Here is a 26,124-nt window from a genome sequence, read left to right as displayed (position 1 = left end):
CTCTAGTTTTCACTTTGAAGTTTTTGGCACTTATGTGTCTTCTTGGAAAACATCACACTCTGCAATCATAACCATAAATGCCCATCGATTTCAATCAAGTCCAATTCTTGTGTGACCCCACTTGAGGAAGCCCTCATCAATGCTGCAATAAATACAAATTCTGTTATTTATTACTTAACTTTAAACCTGTTTGGAATGAGGGTGAAGAAATGACTAAATTGGTTTCATTGGATGAACTATTATTTTAATTATGACCAATATCTAATAAGATTGCTGTCTCATCAATGTCATGCAACATTTAGAAACAGTACATTGCAAGAAGTGTATGATGCCAGGATGCCCCCAACACCAATATTAATATATAAATTTTGGAAGAAGGGTCCCTGATGTAAATGGACAAGAATAGTCATTTACTCTTTCAGGAGTTTTCAGGTCTTTTTCAGACCTGTCAAAATGTCACATTGCAATATATAGGTCAGCCTCTGCCACGCTTAAAGAGGAGATGGAAAGCTGTAATGATGGAAAAATATATTTGCGAGTATGAACTATCAATGCTGGCATGACATCAATCATGAATCGACGCCCACTCGTGGGGCCCAAGTTGATAGAAACTTCACCCAGAAAATATATTAAGTTTGATATTTTGCTGTCTGACTCCAACAATTTTTATATTTTATTTTTGCTCATATTATAGCAAACCTTTTTTGGGGAAGAAAAAAATTCAATTATGTCATCATTTGGGAATCTATGCTGTCTTTGAGATCTTATAAATTTAATGTGAGAAAGAACTGAAAATACCAAGTTTAACCTCTTCAGTTCTGCTGCATATTTTGGCAGCCACCTGCTTTTTTCACACCCAACGTTAAAAGCTTGCCGTACACACATACAGTGGACTAAGTGCAAAATATTGTTCTCTTTTTACAGAAACTACCCATAATAATAATTGCAAAAAAAAAAAAAAAAAAAAAAAAAGATTCCAATAATTCATAAATAACATTGAAAATACTTAGAATCTTATTATTATAAATTTATTTATCCATGCTGTCTTTGAAAGCCTGTGATTCAGGCTCTGTTTGCTTTGTGTGCTACATTCAGTCTATTTTGTGATCCCATGCACTTTCCCCGATGTTTCGTGAAATAGCTCGGCCTCTGAGTGGACTAGAAGTCTACTCTTGGTGTTGGCGGAACACTGATATCCTCTTTCTTTGTGATGTATATTTTTTATATATATATTTCATTGTAGCATATTAAATATAGTACATATTTTACTAATTGCTACATACTTAAATAAAACATACTGTTGACAAAAACATGATTAGAAAAAAATACAGCAAGGTATTAACAATGCCATTTATTTTTAGAAAAAGATAAATTAAGAAATAATTTATGAAAATAATCCACGGAGGTTATTTACGTCACTCAAACTCATTCATAGATTTGATTAATCACATATATCCATATCCACATAAGTTACATGCTTTTCGCAACTTGCATTGTGAATACACTGTTTCCGTAAAATACGGAATATAATGCAATATATTATACTGTCCAAAACACAGAAAATACAAAAAAACAGTCTCTTTAAAATGAAAAATTCACAATACTTTCACTTCTAAACAGTCACTGATACTGTTTCAGGAGCTCAGCTTTTCATAACAAGAACAGTATTTATAAAAAAATATATATGTTTAATAAACGATGAACATTTTTCTCAAAATTATATGTATATTTAAATATTAAAGTTTGGTCTTTTTTTTTATTATTGTCATTTTGCTTATCGTATTTTCATTGACTAAAATCTTATGCTATTTTTGTCTGAGATAAAATCTTTCACGGCATTTTAAAAGTGTGGCGTTCCTGTGCGAGATGCTAAAGACAGTGACATTCGAAGACATCCATCTGGCTTATGATAGCAAAGTGAAACAATTAAACATTTTGCAGACAGACACAAAAATGTGTTTGGTGTGAAAAACTATTTTAAAATTAACGCTGGTCAGAAGTCATATATCAAGTAGGAATGCACCACATCTAAATTTGGATGGGACTCATCAATAGTCCAAATATTTACTGAATTTTGGAGATCATTCTGTACTGCAGTTATATGGCATCCTATTATCACATCATAGAAAACTTGTCATTATTTTGTATTGAACTACAAAACATTGAATAACTACCCAAACCCAGTGCAATTAAACTTAGCTCTTGTTACCTGCTGGTTCAATTTGTGTTTCAGATAAATCACTTGGCTTTTAACAGCAGTATTGTAATCTCCTTACTCATATTAAGCTCCCGTCACATCGGCCTGTGTGGGAGACTTTACTTTTTGTCATTTCTGCTGTTCTCAATTCCCACATCAAGTGACAGAGTTGTGTTTCCTCAAGACATAACCGATGAGCTTAGCGTAAGCCACAAGGAAGAAGGATTTAGCGCTTAAACATTTAAAGAGCCTCATTGGCTCTTAGCCAAACCCATACTGGTATTTAACCTGGCTTTCGGAAATCTGTCTGAAAGTGCCATTTCTTAATGTCTCGTCACATCCCATGTGACAAAAATACATACATAATGCTAATTTGTAGTGTTACATACAGTATGCAGGAGATGCTGGTTGTTTAATAATGTACCAAAGATTAAAAAAGTAGTGAGGAGGTTTCATTAAAACCATAATTTGTAACCGCACACACATCTCTGCGGTGTAAAAAGCCTCTTACGCTTTTCTAGAAATGGTGGAGGGTATACTGTATATACATTAAGTTACCGAATCTCAAATTACTTAGAAAGGGTGTTTTACACAGTGATAGTGATTGCCTCTCTTCTAAAGCTTCAGGAAAACATGGTTAAAAAGTCAACTACAGTAAGAACTTCGAAAATGTAGATGTTTTAGTTACTGTATGTATATTCAGAACTACATTTTCAGTCATTGCAATTGGAATTATCAGTTCTGTCTGAAGTTTTTGTCAGTACTTGAAGTGCATTGTATTGATGTGTTTAGCTAAAGTGGCTTTAGGGCAGCTTTAGTTACCCATCACTTAAAAAAAAAAAAAAAATTAGTGCACATGAAACTGGCAGTAAGTTTTATGCATGAAGAGGAGGTATGTTTTTAAGGTCTTGAGGAGCATAACACAAGCATTGGCAATGCATTTTTGCTTCCATAATGTGATGTTTTTACAAGTGAAACAGGATATTCAATGAGTAGTACTTGATTTTATCTTTGAGAATTGATAAAAATAAAAAAAAACTCCAGTTTCCTGTGACACTGCAAACAGTGAAGGTTTCTTCTTAAAGGTGCACCCAGTAATTCTAATCCAATACACTTTTTGTCAAATTCTGCAAATATCTCCTCACAGTCTGCTAGATGTCCGTTCTGTGGGAGGGCTGAAAAAAAATCTAGTATTTGTACACAGCCCTGGCTCTGTAATGGGACAAAAACAAAGTGGATTGGACCGATCCACACAACACTACTACAGCCAATCAGCAACAGGTGGTGGTTCTTGCACATGCAACGGATGGGGGGTGGGGGCAGAGCGAGAGGGAAATTAGTTAGAAGAGCAATGGCAAATCTGGCTGATGCAAACTTTCTGAACTCCAAGGAAGACAAATGGCTGAGAAACAGACCAAGAGAAAAAGGTCAGACGAATATAAACTAAAAAAGAAGGATTATGATAAGTCGAGGGCGGAGCTTCCAAAGGAGCACTGAAGGGAGGGGTGTGTTTGTTTTGGCAGTTGAGTTCGAATATCAACAGTGTTTCTCAGGAATCGCTAAGTGCACCTTTAATGTAAGTTTGTATTCTCTTAAACTTCTTGGATATACTGTAGAACAGCACGGTGCAAAACTGTGAAAAAGTACGATTTCATCCATTTTCCTCCTTGATTTTTAATGAAGAGGTGAATTAGTTTAGATTCTTTATTGGTCAAACCTCTTTTTTTGCTGTACAATAATTAATTTTAGAGTATTGCCGAAAATCTAAGGAGCAACTCAGACCGAACATGTTCTTGCATTAAGTTAGGTTTAGGTTTAGGCAATGAAATAATTAGAATGCAGTTTTGAGACACATTTTAAGAAGTTAAAGTTCTTAATTTTACACAGTGTTATAAAAATGTGGTGCTTTTGCACAAGATTTAAAAAAAACGTGTCACGTTTTTATCCACAATGTTTAAAGACCGTCTAGCTCGTGTTTAGAAAAGCAATTAAAAAACAGTGCAGACAGACGCAGAAACGCATTGAATAAGCATGGCCGCCAAGTAAACTCAATTGCCGATAAATATACCTGTTTTTGCGCTGTCCAGTACGTATGAATGAAAGTGAATGGAAGCTTTAGTGTGACTGCAACTTTATTCCGACTTTGATTTTCAAGAGCATACTAAACAAGGCGTTTTCATACTTTTTGATGCCAAGGAACCCCAAATTTAACGATCCCCTTGCGAGTGACCCACTGTGTGAGAAAAGTAGTAAACAGGATAGTATAAAGACTTCTTGTTTGCAAAATTAAAGAATTGACATTTATATTGTCATTGTACTAAAGCTAAAATAAACTATTTTTAAAAAATATTAACTTCTTATTAAGTTGACAGTGCAATTTTCTTATGCTGGAGTAATGTTTGATGTATAAACCTGAAGAGAAACACTTTCAGTTCAATTCAGTTTTAAAAATAGTATAATAAAAAATATATATTTATTTTATTTTAAATATTTATATTTATTGTGAAAGGTGCTGTATAAATACAAATGTTAAAGTATAAAAAAAAAAAAATAAAAAAAAAATTAAGCAGCTTTACAGAGAATAGTGAATTACAACACTTATTTCTTAAAAATAAGATTTTTTTTTTTGTTGTTTTTTTTCATAATATAATTATATGCCTTTTTTATTTATGTCTTTATTTCTTACTATGGCTATCAATAAAATAAAAATAGAAAATAGTGATTTATATAATGACTGCAGAACAAAACAGTAATAATGTCAAATAATTTCAACATTTTCTCACTTTCTTTTCCTCCGGAGTCCCCAGACCCCAGTTTAAAAGCCCCTTTTCTTTACTTATTGCAAGTGGTAGAATTAATTTTACAGGGTCATTTTAATTCAGTCCTCTGCTATTATCAGACCCACCACTCTTAGTTCAGTGTATGCACTCAGAGATACTGCAGTCCTGCAGAACAAATGAGAACAAGCATGCACACACGGAAGCACTCAATTATACAGCCTGCCTCTAGCAGGCAGGACTTCATTAGCTTGTTTTCTAATGAGCTTTCTCATTGTTTTGCATGAACATTCATTTACCATAGACCAGTATTAGAGATGGATATTATCACTCCAATGCGACTTCAGCAAACCCCCAAGACTCCACACGAAGGATTCCAGAGTTCAAATGAGTATTAATGAGAACAATATTGAGAGAAGCCACACCACGTTTTTAGAGTACATGAGGTCACATTTTAAAAGTGCAAAAGTCTTAGGCAGTTATAAATGTTGTATAATGATAATGCCATGAATGATTTTCATTTACCATTTAACTTCATACCAAGTGCAGTTAATATAAAAAAATAAAATAAAAATAAATAAATCAATATTTGGTGTGAGCAACCTATGCCTCCAAAACAGACAATATATAAAAAAGCAGAGAGTATAAAATAATTTTTTTGGTGAAACATCTAACATGCAAAATAATTTTATAGTCAACCCAGTCAATTTTAAATCTGTTATGTTCCATATTTAATATACCTGTAGGCACAGTTAAAGGAATACCCAAAGATTCACCAAAAAATAAAAATTACCATTATTTTTTCATAATATGTTAAATACTATATATATATATATATATATATATATATATATATATATATATATATATATATATATATACATATATATATATATTGCTAACATTGCATTTGGTTTAGTTTGCATAACAGCTGTAACTGAGAAGCTTGTAATGAGTACTGTAATTCAAGTTGTCATTTAGTTAGTGATTTCTATGTGTTTGTGTAGTGAAAGTCCAGAAAAGTGACCACCCTCACTGCTGGGACCCCTGTGTGAACTACTGCCATACTCAACATCCTGGTCATTGTAAAACAGCAACATGGACGTCTGCTTCCAGTAACCCATCCAGCTCTCAGGATTACTGCAAATGTAACCACATCAACATCACTCATGCATTATTATCAACATTTATAAACTTCACCACTCTATACATTGTTATTAAAATTGTTTTAACACATGTATTCTTCCCTAAAGTGGTGGAATATCCTGCAAATGTTAAAGGGGTCAAATGTTACACTTTTGTTGCATTTTATTTGTTTCATGAATCCCACTTATAATGTAAATCAAGGTTTCTTGAGGCACCAATTAGAAATCTTTCATAACCATTTTCCACAATATCGCTGACCTTTAAAAAATAAATAAAAAGCAGGCTGATATTGCTACGGCACCTTTAAGACGTTGATACACACATGTAATGCTTGGTTCTATGAATCATTTGGCTTGTTGATAAGGGCTGTGCCATTACTTTTCCAAGCTAGACTATCTAGTTGATGATAAAGTCTCAGAGTTTATACCTTCCGGAACCTATGACCCTTCTTCTTAATTTAAAGGTAAAATGGCCTTATATTAACATGGAAAATTGTTATTAACCCAGACATCTACCTCCCAGCTGTTACATCCAAATGTAATATAAAATCCCCTGACTCTCCTTAAATAATAAAAGCTTGGAGTAGTAGAATAGATCTGCAGTGACTTGCAAGGGAGCAGTAGAATCTGGACTATTAACCTGCAGTGAACCCTTAGTCACTTGGCCCAATGCCTCTTTTACCTCTTAGCTTTTATTTTTTTGAAAGTGGTTTCGCTGTCTGACTCTCTCTCTCTCACTCTCTCTCTCGCTCTTCTCCGTAGCGGTAGTCTGCAGTAACTTCTCCCCTGGCTCCACAACCACATCGGGCATAACCAGCCAGGGTTCCAGCACGCTGCCTCGCCCCGCCCCTCCCATGAGCCCCCGCAACTCCATGCTGAAGAGAAGACAGAGGAAAAAAGAGTACAAGAGCTCCTGTAGGTGACTGTTTTCTCTGTGTATGTGATGCTCCATAACACCTGAGGTTATTCATTTCAATGTCAGTATGGCTTCATTAGAGGGCTATACATATTATTACCACTACAGTATGTCATACTAATATTATTATTTCATCATTATGGCCTGATTAGAGAGCTATACATACCAATATCATTATTTCATCTGAAACCAAACATTCTAACATTATTGTGACCTCAATTCATTTATTTTTTTCCATAGGGGAATTGATTTTTAATGATAACTTATAAACCTTTAAAGCAGTCTTACCGTGAGCTACGAGGCTGTTAATCGATTCGATGGTACAATAGTGGCCAAAATATTGGCACCCATGGTAAATATGAGCAAAGAAGGCTGTGAAAAAGAATCTGCATTGTTTATCCTTTTGATCTTTCATTCAAAACATTTACAAAAATCTAACCTTTAATTAAAGTATAACAATTGAAACGGGGGAAATATCTCATTATTAAATAAATATTTTTTTCTCTTTAGCGCATTGGCCATAATTATTGGCACCCTTTTATTCAATACTTTTTGCAACCTCCCTTTGCAAAGATAACAGCTCTGAGCCTTCTCTTATAATGCCTAATGAGGTTGGAGAACACCTGGCAAGGAATCTGAGACCATTCGTCCATACAGAATCTCTACAGATCCTTCAAATTCAGAGGTCTATGTTGGTGGACTCTCCTCTTCAGTTCACCCCACAAATTTTCTATGGGGTTCAGGTCAGGGGACTGGGATGGCCATGGCAGAACCTTGATTTTGTGGTCAGTGAACCATTTTTGTGTTGATTTTGATGTTTGTTTTGGATCATTGTCCTGCTGGGAGATCCAACCACAGCTCATTTTAAGCTTTCTGGCAGAGGCAGTCAGGTTTTGATTTTTTATCTGTTGGTATATGATAGAGTCCGTGATGCCATGGATCTGAACAAGAGGTCCAGGACCTCTGGTAGAAAAACAGCCCCAAAACATTAAAGATCCAGCACCACATTTAACCATGGGCATTGGGTACTTCTTCATCTATGTGTGTGCCAAACCCATCTCTGGTGTTTGCTGCCAAAAAGCTCTTTTTTTGGTTTTATCTGACCATAGAACCTGGTCGCATTTGAAGTTCCAGTAGGGTCTGGTAAACTGAAGACGCTTGAGTTTGTTGTTGGACGAGAGCAACAACTTGTTGTGATGTAGGTGATGTCTGATATATATATATATATATATATATATATATATATATATATATATATATATATATATATATATATATTAGACTTTCTGACCCCAAGACCCAACTAATTTCTGCAATTCTCCAGCTGTTATCTTTGGAGATTCTTTGGCCACTTGAACCATCCTCCTCACTGTGCGTGGAGACAATATAGACACACGTCTTTTTCCAGGCCGATTCTTAAGATCTCCATTTGATTGAAACTTGTTAATTATTGCGCTGATGGTGGAAATGGGCATTTTCAATGCTTTGGCTATTTTGTATTAGCCACCTCCCATTTTGTGAAGCTCAACTTTTTGCCACACATCAGAACTACATTCTTTAGTGTAACCCACTGTGACTGATGATTAAGGGAATTTGGCCTGTGTGTTGCCTCATATTTATACCCCTGTGAAACAGGAAGTTATGGCTGGACAATTTCATGTTGCTAGTTACCCGGGTGCACTAAAAAATGTAAAATATAAATGGGAATATACTGCAAATATATTTTACTCATAAGAATTTCTAGGGGTGCCAGTAATTGTGACCAACGTGTTTTGGAGAAAAATATTTATTTAATAATGAGATATTTCCCCTGTTTCAATTGTTTTACTTCAATTAAAAGTTTGATTTTTTCACAGACTTCTTTGCACATATTTACCAAGGGTGCCAATATTTTTGGCCACAATTGTATATTATTATGTTAAAGACATTAGTCCACGTTATTTCAACTTCAGAAAAAAAGGAATTCATGGCATAGAACTACTCTACCCATGATCCTCTAATTCACCAATTAGAAAATCACTGCAAACAAAGCACACCAAAAGAGCCCTGCAGTGAACACCCACTTCCATGATAGCCTGTGAATGACACAATGAAATTTATATTTATACAGTATATATATATATATATATATATATATATATATGTGTGTGTATGTATGTATACTTTAAATTTATTGCATAGCTTTAAATCAATAGATTTTTTCAGTTTTTTTCATTCAATTATGTCATTTGCAATGCTTCATGGGATTGTAGTTCATCCCCTCATTAAAGACGTTAAGTACACAGTCTTGTACCTTTGTCTTTTTGTCCAATTTTCAAATAGTTTTATGCTTCAAATAAAAGTTTTTAATGTTGTGATTCACCTCGGAACTGGTAGGTTTTTGTTCATGGATTAGAACTCTTTTCTGAAGACTTTTATGAAATCCCTGTGGAAAAAAATAAGAATGGTAAAATACTTCCGGAACCAAGACAGCTGAAATAGTGGGCAGGCACTGTTGTGCTCCATTAGAAAACTGGAGGCCACACATTTCAAAATAATTCTGATGCTATCTGAGGTAAGACAGACATGCCAGTGGCATAAACACATATTATAGCAGGACTGTGAATTATGTTGTATACATTATTATTATTAATTTTTTTTTTAGCATTCTTACTTCAGTAAAAGTTTTAATAACTTATCTTTCTGTTGATCTTTTTGTGCATTTTACAGAAATATCAGTTTTCTTGAAACAGCTCTCTTTCAAAATATAGTTCACCGCCTTGCTTTCTACTGCCAGTATAGGCAGCTGCCTTCTAAGGCAGAATCCTAACTGTAATGTAACCTCACAAGTGAATTATTTGCCAATACACATATAGCACTCTTCATGTGAAGTGCACAGGAGAATCGACTCCTGTTTGATGTTAGCATGTTGCTAAGCTAACAACATGGCACTCTAGTTAGCATATAATGCACAGCACACAATATTGGCTTTAAATGCTGTCTAAGTAGGTGGCTCACAAGGTTTTTAAATAGAGCTTGTATGTTCACTTGTACTCCTCAGTCTCTATAGGCACTAAGCCTATGTTATGCTATGTCTGTTGTGATATGCCTCTGTGTTTAGCTGTGTCTTTAGCCTCAAGTTCTGTGGGCCCTGGTGGTCAGATAGTTCACACAGAGTCCATTGAGGTCACTCTGAGAGGAGACCCTCTAAATGGGTTTGGGGTTCAGCTACAAGGTGGAATATTCGCAACGGAGACCCTCTCTGCACCCCCTTTGATCCGCTTCATAGAGCCCGACAGCTCAGCCGAAAGGTAAGTTTAGTCTTACAGCAGTGTTATTTATTTATTTTTATTTATTTATTTTTCTCCCCTTTTCTCCCCAATTTGGCATGCCCAATTCCCAATGAGCTCTAAGTCCTCGTGGTGGTGTAGTGACTCACCTCAATCTGGGTTGCGGAGGACAAATCTCAGTTGCCTCGTGTCTGAGACTGTCAATCCGCGCATCTTATCACGTGGCTTGTTAAGTGCGTCCCCGTGGAGACCTAGCGCGTGTGGAGGCTCACGCTATTCTCAACGGCATCCACGCACAACTTACCACGCGCCCCACTGAGAGCGAGAACCACATTATAGCGACCACGAGGAGGTTAACCCAACGTGACTCTACCCACCCTAGCAACCGGGCCAATTGGTTGCTTAGGAAGCCTGACTGGATTCACTCAGCACGCCCTGGATTCGAACTTGCGTCAGTGTCTTACTTGCTGAGCTACCCAGGCCCCCTTTACAGCAGGGTTATTAATTGTGTATTACAGCCAGGGGCTGAGAATGTATTGAAAACGCACCCAGATCTTGCAAAGACATCCATATTTTGAAAAAAATGTTTTTCTGCTAGGCAGGGTTTGTGAACACTGTTGAAAATTATCAAGCTTTATGTGAGTAGATATTACCTCAGAATCTGGGTCAAGACTCAACAGGGGCTCAGACTCCAAAACTGTCATGCCTTTTATCAGCACAAATTAATAATGAGACTATACCTTTGAACATATTTAGTAATCGGAGTGTGTTACTGTCACGTTTGTGATCTTAATAGAGAGGGTTCTTATGATGTTGGAAGATCATTAGGTTTCTGTTCCAAAACTTGATTAGCTGCCTATGTAGGCAGCATTTTAAGACTCTATACACAAAGGCTGTTCCGAAAGATAGGCAGCACAATTAGGTGGCATGATTAGCCTATGCTACTTTCTAAGTGGGAAAAAATTCTCAGTATGAAAATGGGTTCATTCAGTACTGAAAAGTGTCAGTGCACATAATTTAATCTAATTTAAAATAGACCATTTTACCCCATATTTGTGTGTGCCCATGAATTTTTATGCTTATTAGAGTATCGGGTTGCTAGCTTTGCAACATGCTAACACCAAATTCTATTGAAATGAACTGAGTTGAGTTTCAGGGACGTTTCGCATAAACGGCTTCTGTATGATGCACATCAGTGTCTGCCAGTGTGTTCCATTCTGTCACTTATAAAATTATAACTCAGTTAGGATGCTACCTTACAAGGTAGTTGCCTTTGTAGGCAGCTCACTAGGTTTTGGAACCTAGCCGATAAGTCACATGGATAGATAAAAAGTAAGGGTTTTACTGTTTGCTAGTTTTTATTACCCAGAATATTTTGGGAAAATATGTTTACAAAGCTGTAAAACCATTCAAATTCACGTTGCAGCAGTCATAAGACATTAGCATCACATTTGGGTGGTCTCATCATGAAAAGTGACAAGTTTGACTAATATTGGCTGTTCACCATCACAGGTTCGCCTTTCTGTATATGCAGACCAGTAAAGTATGTTTGCATGAGTCAGTCGCTATATGAGATTGTTCTACCATGAAATGAGTGATCTAATGTGTGTTGAACTGTGTCGTACTGTAGCAGTGTCTGACATTTGTGTTGTTTGGGTTGGGAGTTATACTGTGTCAGGTCAGTTTTTTCTCTTGTTTACACACACGGTTTCCCACACCTGATTTGCATACAGAAACATGCATGAGTTTTTGTTGTTTGCATTTGATAAAATTACCTTATTAGAATCACTGGTTTTGACTATTGGCATGTAGTCTGGTCAACTTTAAATGCCTACGTATTCTGGCCAAAAAAAACACCCTCATAAGGGCATTTTAGCATGATGTTCACACAGACGATGGTTAAATGATTAGAGTAAGTAACTGTACTGTTGGTCGCTAGTAAACATTTTTTTTTTTTTTTTTTTTTTTTGCATTACTGGCCTCAGTCGTTTGCCAAATGATGATATAATTTTAGATTTTAACAAAATTATATATATATAAATATATATATATATAAAATTCCTGATTACAACACATTCATAATGTGAAGGGCTAACTTTAACTGCACAATGTCATATGAACAACCAGTCTCACAGGCCTTCAAAACAACAGAACAAACCAGTTCTTGGTTCATTTCAAGATGGATATGACGGAAATCATATTCCATGTCAGTGGGATTAATTCAGTAACTGCTCCGACTGAAGTGTCTTTGATTCGTAAAAACAAAAACAAAAAACTGGCTCATAAGAGTCATTCATTCAGGAATCGGACTACACTGGTCGCGTTATGTGTCACACTGTAGGTTCAAAAGAACCAGCTCATCGGAGTCGTATGTTCGTAAATTGAACTACACTGGTCATGATGTGTGTTTTGTGTTGTAGAATCAAAGAAAAAAAAAACAGCTCATTAAAGTCATTTGTTCAGGAATTGGACTACACTGGTCGCGTTGTGTTTCACACTGCAGATTCAAAAGAACCAGCTCATCAGAGTCATTCATCCGGGAATCAGACTACATTAGTTGCGCTGTTTGTGTCACTGTATGGATTCAAAAGAGACAGCATTGCCGCTGAATAGTGCTGCTGGAAAAAACTGCCAGAGCATTTTATTATGGTGTTCCATCAGCATCGGTGGAAAAATGCATGTTGAAGAACCAGTGAATGGAAAAGTAATGAACATCATACGGTTCTGGTATTTATTTTTTTTTTTTAATGGAACAGGTTCTGAATATGAATTCATCCACCCTGACTTCTGAAAGTCAACCAATCAGATTGGAACTTACTATTTTGACAAGTATCTGCAGAGTTTCTTCAGAGATTCTTCTTATTTTCATCTTGCTTTGACCGGCAGGTGTGGGCTGCTTCAGGTTGGAGATAGAGTCTTATCCATCAATAGAATTCCTACAGAAGATGGAACGCTGGAGGAAGCCAATCAGCTGCTCCGAGATGCTGCTCTGGCCAATAAGGTCACTCTAGAGATTGAGTTTGATGTGGCAGGTAAGCTAGGTCACATTTTCTACCTAGAATGCTTGTTTTTTCATTATTATTATAATTTGTTTTTATTTGTAAAAATTGTGCTTAAATTACATACTGTTGTTTTTGATTAATCGGCAGAATCAGTTGTGCCTAGTAGTGGAACATTCCATGTGAAACTCCAGAAGAAGAGAGGAGTAGAACTGGGAATCACTATCAGTGGTAAGATCTGGTTACACTCAATAAATAGACAGACAGACAGACAGACAGACAATTATCATGTAAATGAAATAATGATAACCCTCTCAATTTCTATTTTTCAAAAAATGGCAAGAGTATTGGGCTGCTGATGAAATCACTGTCTCATATGTCATTTGCCACCCACTTCTTGTTTGCTTTCCTGCATCAAAACATTTGATCATGCCAGTCACTCACTCTATAAATGTTTCTCTGAGATTTTAAGATCCTTCCTCCCGCTGGCCTATTTTACCCATATCACTTTCTTTCAAATTTGCCAACATGTAGTTGTGCTCCAACTTTATATCCCTAAACACACACAAAACAAACCCACACAAACTGTTTTGACATCCACTTCAGTCGCCATGTGCTCTGTCACCAAACACGTCTCTAAATCTGTTTCCTCCTGGAGTATGTTCTTATCCAGACCACCCGATGCGACACATCCCCTCTCTCCTGACTGCAGCCAGTGTCCATGTCACAGAATTATATTACAGCTCAGAAAGCGAGCCTGCTTTACTGAGGAAATGTTTACGCAGCTCTCCCAGGCTTTCTGTGGAGTTGTTTACGGAAGAGTGCCCATGCAATGGACTGGCTTCTTTCTATCTGACGTACCGTTGAAGCTTCTTTAATGGGATAGTTCACACAAAAATTCAAATTAGGAATGGAAATATTTTACTCACTCACAAGTCGTTCCAAACCCGTATGACTTTCTTTCGTCTGTGGAACACAAAAGAAGTTTTGAAGAATGTGCTGGTCGCTCTTTTCCATGAAATTACAATGAATGGGGACTGGTACTTTTAAGTTTTGTTTTTCACCTTTGGTTTAAACAAAAAAGTTCCCACTTCCCACCCCAGCTAAACAGGTCTTTGTTTCCCCTTGCATCAGTTCTGACAGCCTATAAATTATTATGCTATAAATGTGGTTTATGAGGACATTTCTAGTGTCCTCATAATTCAAATTGCTAAAAAACATACTAAACGATGTTTTTTTGAAAATGTAAAAATGCAGAAAGTTTTTTGTGAGGGTTAGGTTTAGGGGTAGGGTTAGGGTTAGGGTTAGGGGATAGAATCTATAGTTCGTACAGTATAAAAGTCATTATGTCTGTGGAGAGTCTTCATAAGGATAGCTTCACCAACATGAGTGTGTGTGTGCGTGCGTGCATGTGTGCGTGCATGTGAAATCTGTGAATATTTTAATCTGTTAATAATCCGTGTGTATTTGATTTCAGTTTATAAACTTTTGTGTACATTTCATTTGCCATCATTGTAATACTGTATGTACAGTATTGGTCAAAATAGGTGTGCATTTAATTTTGTTATGTTTTGACAGCCTTTTCAATAGATAACAAACATTATGTGTTTTAAATGTATTAGTCTTACAGCAGGGTTATTTATTTATTTATTTATTTTATTTTGGGGATTTTCTCCCCTTTTTCTCCCCAATTTGGCATGCCCAATTCCCAGTGTACTCTAAGTCCTCGTGGTGGCATAGTGACTCGCCTCAATCCGGGTGGCGGAGGACGAATCTCAGTTGCCTCTGCGTTTTTGTGAATTTTAAGAAAATATTATGGAAAATCAGTGTGTGCACTTAATTTCAGTTTAAAGTTATTTAGTTTGCCATAACTGAATTGCTTTTTATGAAGACCATTTAAATGTTATATATGGTGCTTATGTATGAAATGTAAAATCTGTAAAAAATGGCTGTAATTTTAATGGTAAAAGACTGTAAAAATGCTACAGAAAAAAAAGTTAATTGATTAATGAGTATTAACTGTAAAATATACAGTAACATTTTTAAATATATTTTAAAAGACAATACAGTAGTTTTTATAATAAAATGTTATGATTTTCCTGGATAATTAATGGTAAAAATTGACAATATGTTTAACAAGAGAGTACATGTACTTTTTACAGTAAATTATTGTTAAAATTATGGTAAAAAAATAATAATCGGGCGTTCCCACAATTCCCTGCATGACCCATCATATTTCATTATATTTTATGGGAATAGTTATGTTTCTCCTTATTTTTAATATCAGTTATGTACATTGGGGTGTTCTGTTTTATATCTGATGTAGTTTAGTTAATGTTTACTGCATTATTTAAATATCACATGTGTTACCCTGATGGTGTTTAATGTTTGTGTGAGTGGCACTGAGCACTGTCTCTACATGTTTATTGGTCATTAATCCTAGAAGAGCCACCATTAGTGAACTTCATGTCATGATGTGCTCTTCTGTAATTTTTACAGTGATTAACAATACCTTATAAAGTAAAAAGCAGATTTTTACAGTTTCAGAAGGTTAATATCAAGTTTATGATTTTTTTTTTTTTTTTTTACTGTAAATTTAACAGAATTTTTTTATGTTTACAGTGCCAGCGTGGTCATGTAAATTACAACAGTTTTAAACTGTAAAATGTACAGGTTGTTCTGTAAAGTTGTTTACCTTTTTACTGTATTTTTTACATAATTATTCTGGCAACAACGGCTGGCAGGTTTTTTTTTTTGTTGTTGTTGTAAAAACAACAGGATTTATTTTTTTTACAGTGTATGAGATTTATGAGTTTCGTAACAAAATTTAAATGTATTTTAATTGCATGTTTTAAATTGATAAGTTGGACTGTTTCACAGATTTGATGACTTTAATATTATTCTAAAATGTCAAAAATAGTAAAAGTAAATAATGAGTAGATATGTCCAAACCTTTGACCTGTAGTGCATTTCAGCATTTTATGAAACAGATTGTTCTAACTATAAATTCTGATTAGACGAGACACGCTCATGACTATTGTAGAATCACAGTAAACCCACACCTTTGAGCGCACATTCTATATTTATGCGGCAAGTTGCTATGTTGCTTGGCAACTGCAAACTCCTATAGTTAGGATAATTAACTATATTACTAACGGATGATTTGTTTATTCCGATTATTATTAATGATAAATGGAACTGTTTACTGAACATTTGTCATGTTGCTATTGCTGCCGTTTGACTAAAGCAAAAAGTCAGTGCATTACAGTGATTTTACCACTCTGTAGATTTTGTATAGGTAATTGAAAAACCATATCCATCAACTACTTTTTTAAACTACTGTATTTGTTTCTTTTCTTAAACCAAAGGTCATTCATTCAGTGCAAAAGTTCTGACTAAATCTTCCAGTCCTGTGGTTCCAGTTCAAGTCCGAGTGCATCTATATATGCCAGCATGGTTCTGAATTGAAGGCACTGAGTAACGCTTGAGTCTGACTCTAAATTGATCCTCTTTACTCTCTCTGAGTCTTTTACAGGCTCTCTCTCTCTCTCTCTCTCTCCCAGTTAAATCTTTCTCTCGGAGGTACTTTTCTGCTGAGTAGCTGAACATACGAGCTGATGTGTCATGTAGTGGAACTCTAGGTAGCCTTAGGCAGAAAGGATTAAAACCAATAAAATTAGCATGTTTATTTCATTTATTTATTTATTTATTTATTTATTTATTTTTTACATGTTCCATGGAAGTACCTTGGAGTACCATGTAAATACCATGGTACTGTATATGATATTTGAAATCATTCAGTACCAGTGTTTTACCATTTGATACCATCACTAATATACCACCATAGTACTTATTTGTAAAAGAATATCTAATTGCACTTGTGGACATCTTTAGGAAATATTCTGATTCTACTTGGTAAACACTTTTGGTTCCATTCATATCTGTTTTGAAAGACGAGCAGCCCCGTATATGCTGAATTTTTTCCCCCTTGTGATGGAATTCTACTCTTAAAATGTTCTATTCCATCTGTGCAAAATATTCTCTCTGAATGCCTGCCTCATGGTTATGCTGGATCCAAATTAGAGTTTCCAGTTTGCCTTGAAACTGTTTGTGCGTGTGGGGGTGTGTCTGTCTGTTGCATACTGAAATGTTGTGCTATTGATGTGTTTTCCCCACTTTCAACAGCCAGTAAGAAACCAGGAGAAGCTCTAATCATTTCTGACATTAAAAAAGGCAGCATGGCCCACAGGTAGGAACAGCACAAATACAGCATTAATGCACATTGAAGGCTGTACAACAAAAACTAATGTATATGTGTATAACACAATGTATAAATACTTAACAATTTAAGTAAGGTATGTTATTTTTACGTTAACATTATTTCATAATATACCATAATACATATACACACACACACACACACACACACACACACACACACACACACACACACACACACACTATATATATTTATTAGGATAAAGAGAATAAGAGGTTTCTAAAATTTTGGTGATGTGCGACAATGGGTTTAATTGTAAGGTGTATAATTTTCTGTTTTATTTTGTATATATTTTTGGTCTGTATATATCTGTATGTGTGTGTGTTTGTTTTGTTTTTTTGTATTTTTTGGTTGGTTTAGTTTAGTTTTGCTTTGTTTTGTTTTATTATTTTTTTGTTTTGTTGATCGCTTTGCTTTTGTTTTGTTTTTATTTTATTTTATTTTATTCAGTTTAGTTGGTTTTGCTTTGCTATTCATTCTGTTTTGTTGTTTAATTTCGTTGGTTTTCTTTTCCCTTTTTTTTCTTCGCCACTGCTTTTTTTTCTTTCTTGATTTGTTTTGATATTTGTTTTGCTGTGTTTTATCTTCTTCTTTGCTTTGCTTTTGTTTGAACAACACACATGTGCACAATCTATAATGTTAAAACTATAAAATACTGGCAAAAACATTCCAGCAGTTTCTTACATCTTGTAATTTGGAAAACAATCACTGAAATGTTAACCAAAAGTATGAATTGTAATGTCCAGAAGAGGGAGACAAACTCCAGATATCAGTTACAGTGAATTAAAGTGATTCTTAAAGAAATAGTTCACCCCAAATACTTGAATCATCATTTATTCACCCTCATGTTGTTCTAACCCTGTTTGACTTTCTTACTGCTGTGGAACACAAAAGGAAAAGTTTAGCAGCATGTCCCAGGTGCTCTTTTCATATATTGAAAGTGAACAGGGATTGAAGCTGTCAAGCTCTGCAAATGATAAAACATATAAAAGTATCATAAAAGCACCATAAAAGTAGCCCATATGACTCATGTGCTATATTCTAAGTCTTCTTAAGCTATACAATACTTTGAGTGAGGAACAGACCAAAATGTATCAATTGAATAAACTGATACATTTTATATGCTGAAAAAAATTCCATCCGCTGTAGCTGTTGAATTACATTAGTATTTCCCACATTGTGCTGAGTTTGACGTCATTGACATTGAATGCCATTGGTTCTTGAGTGACATCAAACCCAATTTTATGGTAAATAATGTGAGATTTTTTTAATTGGGTTCGCTATTAGTTTAAGAAGACCTAATATAAGTGTTAAATTGATTTTAGCATACTGCAGATTAGATGTTTTAAAGTCATTCTTGTTTCTTAGAAATATAAGTAGACTATTTTTCTGAAAAGAAAAAAACAAAACAAAACACTTTGAAACAGAAAAATGTAGCAAGTACACACTTTGCTGCACTGACTGTGTTTGTGTTTACTTGTGGGACTGAAGCGCATTTCATGGTTCTTTCCTGCAGAACAGGAACTCTGGAGCCCGGAGACAAGCTGCTGGCCATAGATAACATCCGCCTGGAAAACTGCTCCATGGAGGACGCTGTCCAGATCCTTGAGCAGAGTGAAGACCTGGTCAAACTCAAGATCCGCAAGGACGAGGACAACTCAGGTGTGTGTTTGTGTAGACCTGCAGTCCTTAGATGGAGTTTTTTTTTTTTTTCTGTCTGTCTTTCTTTCTGAATTTCTTTCTGACTTTAAGTTTCTTTCTTTCTTTCTGACTTTTTTCTTTCTTTCATTCTTTTTTCTGACTTTCTGAATATCTGAATTTCATTCTGATTTTCTTTCTGACTATTTTCTTTCTTTCATTCTTTCTGATTTTTTCTTTCTTTCTGAATTTCTGAAATGTGTTTCTAAATTTCTGTCTTTCTAAGATTCTTTTTCTTTCTTTCTGAATTTCTTTTATTCTTTCTTTTCTTTCTTTCTTAATTTATTTTTCTTTCTTTCTTTCTGAATTTCTTTCTTTCTTTCTGACTTTCTGAATTTCTTTCTTTCATTATTTCATTTTTTCTTACTTTTTCTTTCTTTCTGAATTTCTGACTTTCTAAGTTTCTTTCTTTGTTTCTTTCTTTGTTTCTTTCTTTGTTTCTTTCTTTCTGTCTGTCTTTGTTTCTGAATTTCTTTCTGACTTTCTAAGTTTCTTTCTTTCTGACTTTTTTCTTTCTTTCATTCTTTCTTTCTTTCTTTCTGAATTTCTAAGTTTCTTTCTGACTTTTTTCTTTCTTTTTTCATTCTTTCTGAATTTCTTTCTGATTTTATTTATTTCTGACTTTGTCTTTCTTTCTTTCTTTCTTTCTTTCTTTCTTTCTGAATTTCTTTCTTTCTTTCTGAATTTCTTTTTGAATTTCTTTCTTTCTGAATTTCTGAAATTTCTTTCTAAATTTCTGACTTTCTAAGTTTCTTTCTTTTTCTTTTTTCTGAATTTCTTTTATTCTTTCTTTCTTTCTTTCTTTCTTTCTTTCTTTCTTTCTTTCTTTCTGACTTTCTGAATTTCTAAATATCTAAATTTCTTTCTGATTTTCTTTCTGACTTTCTAAGTTTCATTCTTTCTTTCTTTTTTCTTTCTTTCTGACTTTCAGAATTTCTAAATATCTGAATTTTTTCAGATTTTCTTTCTAAGTTTCTTTCATTCTTTCATTCTTTCTTCCTTACTGAATTTCTTTCTTTCTAAGTTTCTTTCTTTCTGACTTTTTTCTTTCTTTCTGAATTTCTAAATATCTATATTTCTTTCTGATTTTCTTTCTGACTTTCTAAGTTTCTCTCTTTCCTTCTTTCTTTCTTTCTTTCTTTCTTTCTTTCTTTCTTTCTGACTTTCTAAATGTCTTTTTCTTTCTTCTTTCTTTCTTAATTTCTTTTTCTTTCTTTATTTTTTCTTTCTTTCTGACTTACTGACTTTCTAAGTTTCTTTCTTTCTTTCTTTCTTTCTTTCTTTCTGAATTTCTGACTTTCTAAATGTCTTTCTTTTTCTTTCTTTCTTCTTTCTTAATTTCTTTTTCTTTCTTTTTTCTTTCTTTCTGACTTTCTGACTTTCTAAGTTTCTTTCTTTGTTTCTTATTTTTTCTTTCTTTCTGAATTTCTAAATATCTGAATTTCTTTCTGATTTTCTTTCTGACTGTCTAAGTTTCTTTCATTCTTTCTTTCTTTCTTTATTTATTTATTTCTGACTTTCTAAGTTTCTTTCTTTCATTCTTTCTTCCTTTCTGAATTTCTTTCTTTTTTACTTTTTTCTTTCTTTCATTCTTTCTTTCTGACTTTTTTCTTTCTTTCTGAATTTCTAAATATCTATATTTCTTTCTGATTTTTTTCTGACTTTCTAAGTTTCTCTCTTTCCTTCTTTCTTTTTTCTGACTTTCATTCTTTCTTTCTTTCTGAATTTTTTTTTCTTTCTCTCTTTCTGACTTTCTAAGTTTCTTTCTGAATTTCTAAATTTCTTTCTTTCTTTCTTTCTTTCTTTCTGAATTCCAGACGTTCTAAGGTTCTTTCATTTTCTTTCCTTCAGAATTTCTTTCTTTCTTTCAGAGGCAGAGGCACTAGACCTATTTCCATCCAAACAAGAAATCAAATCATGTTTCCATTCTGTGTTAATTTCCTAGAAATAAAAGAGAGACATTGTTTCATCATTGTTTCATCAACACCACTACTCTGAGACATTGCTCTGTTGCTAGTAAAGCTCATTTTTGTTGTGAGGAAAATCATGATCTGTGGTCAGAATAACAGTTGAGTCAATCGCTGTGTCTTATTCTTTTTTAAATGAAAATGTACAGGTTGAATCTACAGACGGGTTTCTGTGCTGACCTATTTCCAGCTCAAGAGCAAATAAAGAGAAAATTTTAATGCTCTGCTCTTGTTTTTATAATGTTGAATTATTAATTGAATATTCATAATATGGTATTTGAATGCATATATCATTTCTGTGCACCTTAAAATTGTAGATGAAACTAGATTTTTAAATTTTCTGAAGAAAATGTGAGTGGAGCTTGTCTGTGCAGAAAGGGCATTGCTATGTAGTTGCTAAGGTGTTCTGACTGCTTTTTACTATATGGTTGCTGGGGTACTCTGGGTGGTTGCTAGGGGGCTGAGCTTAGCAAAGGGTCAATTGGCCATTTGTTTTATTGTTTTCTCTCTCCTGTTCCACCTCTCTACCCCCTCATCCAGATGAGCAGGAGGCGTCCGGCTCCATCATCTACACGGTGGAGCTGAAACGGTATGGTGGCCCGCTGGGCATTACTATCTCTGGCACAGAAGAGCCCTTTGACCCCATAATCATCTCAGGCCTGACCAAGAGGGGTCTTGCTGAGAGGTGAGCCCCCTGGGTCAGACAGGTCGACTAACGCCCCCCCCGGTCATATAACTAATATGACACCTACAGCTGCCCTGCGGCCAGATAAGCACACCGTGTCCCTCCCTCTCTCTCTATCTCTCTGATTAGTTCTTTGAATGCTGGTACCAAATATGTGGATGATAAACCATCTGATTTCCTTTCTGAGCTTGTAAGCTTGAAAATTACTACCTTAGGATGTGAAAAATATTAATTTTTCATGTCTATTTGCATAGCTCTCATTTAATAATGTTGTTCCAAAAGCCGCAATAATACTATTGATACAACAATTTGGGCATAAAACAGATTTCAGATATTGCATCTTGAGAAATAAAAGTTAAATTAGATTTTCATTCCCAGAAGGAAATGCAAATGCTTGCAAGGCAGCAAGAGAAAACTGGCAAAGTCAGCTTTCTTTGCTGTATAAAAATAAAGTAAATTTAATACAGAAAAGATCAAATACAATCCAGTATGCAAATAAATGCAAAAAGAAAACCAATCACAATTGGAGGCTGTATGTTAAGCAGTTTTAGCTGAATTAACTGCAGAAAATTGTAAGAAACATTTGTAATAATTGATCAAATTAATTAAACTAATTATTAGTTAATGAAAGTGTATAGAGTAATGATTTGAATGTAATTAATTATTAACATTTAAATAATTTAAATGACACTACTGTAAAGCAAAAGAAAAAAAAAATAGATTCTCCTTGTAAAGTGCACATAGTAAGCAGATTTGTTGGATTTAAAAAGAAAGAAAGAATGAAATATACATTTTAAATAATTTGAGTTACAGTTATTTTTGGTAGGTTAAATGCCATTATAACCAAAAAAATATCTAATACTAAGTGTATATTTGCCTGCACACTTAATGATATTTTACATATCTCTAACTGTAATGTGATGCCTCACGCTTTATCCAAACAAAAGCTTCTGTGATGCTAAAATTATAGTTATAATATAATATAATTTGATTTGTTTTACTGCCAAACGTGGACCATAGAGGTTGCCTTGTTTATGTACTGAGCTAATGATATTTCCGATCACCTAAACTAATCTTATTTAACCCCTACTCCTAAATGTAACCCTCACAGAAACCTTTTTGCATTCTTACATTTTAATTTAGATATACAGTTAATTATTAAAATAAATAACATGATTAAAACACATTTAAAGTGATTGTTCACCCAAAAATTGATTATGTCATTTACTCACCAGAATATAGTATGCTCCATGGCAACCTTCAAAAACTCCACATGTAGACAAAGAAATATACATTTGTCACTGTGCCAATGGTTTCTCTTTATGCAGGACTGGAGCCATACATGTTGGAGATCGAATCCTGGCCATCAACAACGTCAGCTTGAAGGGTAAACCGCTCAGTGAAGCCATACACCTGCTACAGATGGCAGGAGAGACCGTCACCCTCAAAATCAAGAAACAGACAGACAGTAAGTCGTAAACAAAAAGGATTGTATGCGATACATGATAGCCAACACACTCCTGACAATATCGGCAATGAAGCCTTTCATTACAGTGATTTTTACCATGTGTAGGGGTTTTTGCTTTTAAATTCTGAGAGTGTGAATGTGTTTAAATAACTAATTAGACACTTAACTTTATATCTGAATTGAAACACTGGCTGTCACTTTCCCTGTCAGCACCAGATGATCAAAAGAAAGACAGTGATCTTGATAACGAGCTCAGCGATAACGAGGATGAGATGACAGACTCGCAGAAGACAAATAAACTGTCAGAGATTTATTCCACCACCATCCCCAGTGTGGACTCAGCGATGGAGTCATGGGATGGCTCGGGAATTGATGCTGGTTATAGCAGTCAAGGTGGGCTTGATTTTCATGGTGATTTTGGCCAATGTTTACAAATCTCTGTTCCATCGATGATAATTGTCTCTAAAAAAAACACAGTAGAACTGGGTTTATTGGTATGAAACCTCTCAAGGTGCATTCACACTGGTAGTGATTAAATCGTTGTAGTTGCCAAGTCACTTGTAGCCAGCTACTCATTGGATTAAATCGTTGTATTGCCTTTACTGGTAAATGTACCACATCTGCTATTCCCACATGCAACAGTTTCAGTGTTTTGTTTTGTTTTGTTTATTTCATTTTGCGGCTATTCACAAAATTAGGCAAAGAAATGTGTGATGCAGTGTGTGATATGTGATACAACACGAAGTGGTGTAGTTCCAAACATTTACTGTGACAACCCTTTGGCCTTTGGATTAATGAAAAAATGATTGGATCTAAATTAACCGGTTATAACACAAGATTCTGAGAAAAATAAAAATGTGCGAATCCATAATATGTGCGATAACAGTAAACAGCATGTCAGCATCCTCGTCTAACTCAACGTGATAAGCTAAATCTCAAACATAATTTTTATTCTTTTTTTTAAATCATGAAATTTCACTCAATAACAGCCTCTTTGCACAACTGCGTGAGGATGACGCACACCAAATTTACACTATTCTGCTTCTAACGCAGGTGCGCTGGCTGTTGCGTGGACAAGTGCTTGTGGGTTTGTTTTTCTTGGATCTTCAATGGTCATGAAAATTCTATAACATTATAACCACGCACTGCCACACTGTAAAAACCTCTTAAAACAGCATACCTTGTTGATGCTTTATAACGAGACAGTCAAGCTGCTGCATGGCTCTGCGTCAATGTGTAATAGACCAGTAGAAATTTCAACCGCTAGAAATGTATCAAGTATCATGTCTATCGCGGTTATGCAAAATCCGTGGCAATGCACGCTCCCAAAAATCATTGTATTATAATCACATGAGCAAACACATAGAGCACGAGCAGAGAGAGCGCACATCCATGGTGGTGATATACTGTATGTGTAGACTTATATATAAGTGGAGGGGGCTTTAAGGTAAAAAGGTTGGGAACCACTGGTCTGGCGCATATTTTCATAGTAAAACAATAATAATAAAAAATAAAAAAACAGCATATACAGACACAGAATTGCTTCTTTGTGGTAGTTTATGTCATATACAATATATTAACATTGCATAACTTTCATGAATAACACATTAAGCATTATTGTATTATTCAACGCTTAATAGACAGTTAAAAATGAAAATACATTAATGAATTATGTATTTGAATGTCATGAATGTCATGAAAGTTTGATTTGAAAGATTTATATGTTGATGAACTAGCTACTAATCTGTTAATAATTAGTCATACCTACAGTATATGTTTATTAATGGCAAATGGAAGTATAAAGAGTCATCAATATATTATTAGTTTATTAGTGGCTTAAGGAGATCTGTCAGGACTGATGTAGTTTGGTGCTGCCTGTAAGGTTAATTAAGAAATAATAATTTGAAAAAGGTTTATCAGAAAAGACTTGCTTTGTCATGTATGGAGAATCTTTTGTTAATGAATTCTGTAGTAATTTTTAATGCATGCATGCTCTGTTGTAATACATTACCAGTTGTATCAACCTGAACCCCACCCCCCCAAACACAGTCAGCTAGTCACTTTTGGAACTTAAACTCCGACAGGGGGATCAATAGTCTTGTCACTGTAATTTTGCCAATAATGACCAGTTGACTGACGGAATTATAATGGACTTCAGTTAAAATTATTTTATTATGTGAGAAGAAAGACATGAAACTAACACAGAAATGTAGGAAATCAGTTGCCTGGAACAACAGTCAATTATACTATTTAGGATTCACACTCTTTCAAAGGTGCCTACATCCATCAGGCTGCTGGCATAGCGTTACACCCTCACGAGTGGCGTAGCACCAAACAGAGAAACAGCACCCCTCCTTCCACCCGCCGCAAAAACTACCCCTTCAGCGACGGAGGCTTCAGTGAAGATGATTGGGACAAGGCTACTGGGTAAGAAGCCAGCTACAGTTAACTGGGTCATGTTTCTATACTCGTACTGTAAACAGATGTCTAACAACTGTCCTCCTCTGGCCTTCTGTAAAGATGACTGAATGGAATTAAAGTATCGTGTCTCATATTCTTTTATATTGTAGTAAAATTTAGTAAAAGACAAATCGCATGTATTTAAACTCCTGTTGACTCTGAAAGTGATAGTTCACCCAAAAATGAAAGTTAAGGACTAAACCAACTGAATGCCATTAGAATACTTATGAACATGAAGCATGAGTCGCATGTACTCTTTTATTT

General features: G+C 34.8%; 1 protein-coding gene across 3 annotated transcripts in view; it reads left to right on the top strand.

The window, feature by feature from the left end:
• The window catches only part of LOC127438670 (glutamate receptor-interacting protein 2-like), a 195,109-nt gene that overhangs the window by 147,822 nt on the left and 21,163 nt on the right, over positions 1-26,124 (top strand). For all 3 annotated transcript variants that reach the window (XM_051694407.1, XM_051694408.1, XM_051694409.1), the window contains 11 exons: positions 5,982-6,122; positions 6,882-7,034; positions 10,136-10,325; positions 13,191-13,336; positions 13,454-13,534; positions 17,489-17,552; positions 19,099-19,244; positions 21,788-21,932; positions 23,261-23,400; positions 23,611-23,793; positions 25,674-25,827. In XM_051694407.1, the coding sequence (XP_051550367.1) occupies positions 5,982-6,122; positions 6,882-7,034; positions 10,136-10,325; positions 13,191-13,336; positions 13,454-13,534; positions 17,489-17,552; positions 19,099-19,244; positions 21,788-21,932; positions 23,261-23,400; positions 23,611-23,793; positions 25,674-25,827 (1,543 nt within the window). The remainder of the gene's footprint in view (positions 1-5,981; positions 6,123-6,881; positions 7,035-10,135; positions 10,326-13,190; positions 13,337-13,453; positions 13,535-17,488; positions 17,553-19,098; positions 19,245-21,787; positions 21,933-23,260; positions 23,401-23,610; positions 23,794-25,673; positions 25,828-26,124) is intronic.

This window comes from Myxocyprinus asiaticus, chromosome 50 (assembly GCF_019703515.2).
Source record: "Myxocyprinus asiaticus isolate MX2 ecotype Aquarium Trade chromosome 50, UBuf_Myxa_2, whole genome shotgun sequence".
Taxonomy (NCBI): domain Eukaryota; kingdom Metazoa; phylum Chordata; class Actinopteri; order Cypriniformes; family Catostomidae; genus Myxocyprinus; species Myxocyprinus asiaticus.
Note: the sequence above shows the minus strand (reverse complement) of the source record. Positions and strands in the feature narration are given on the sequence as shown.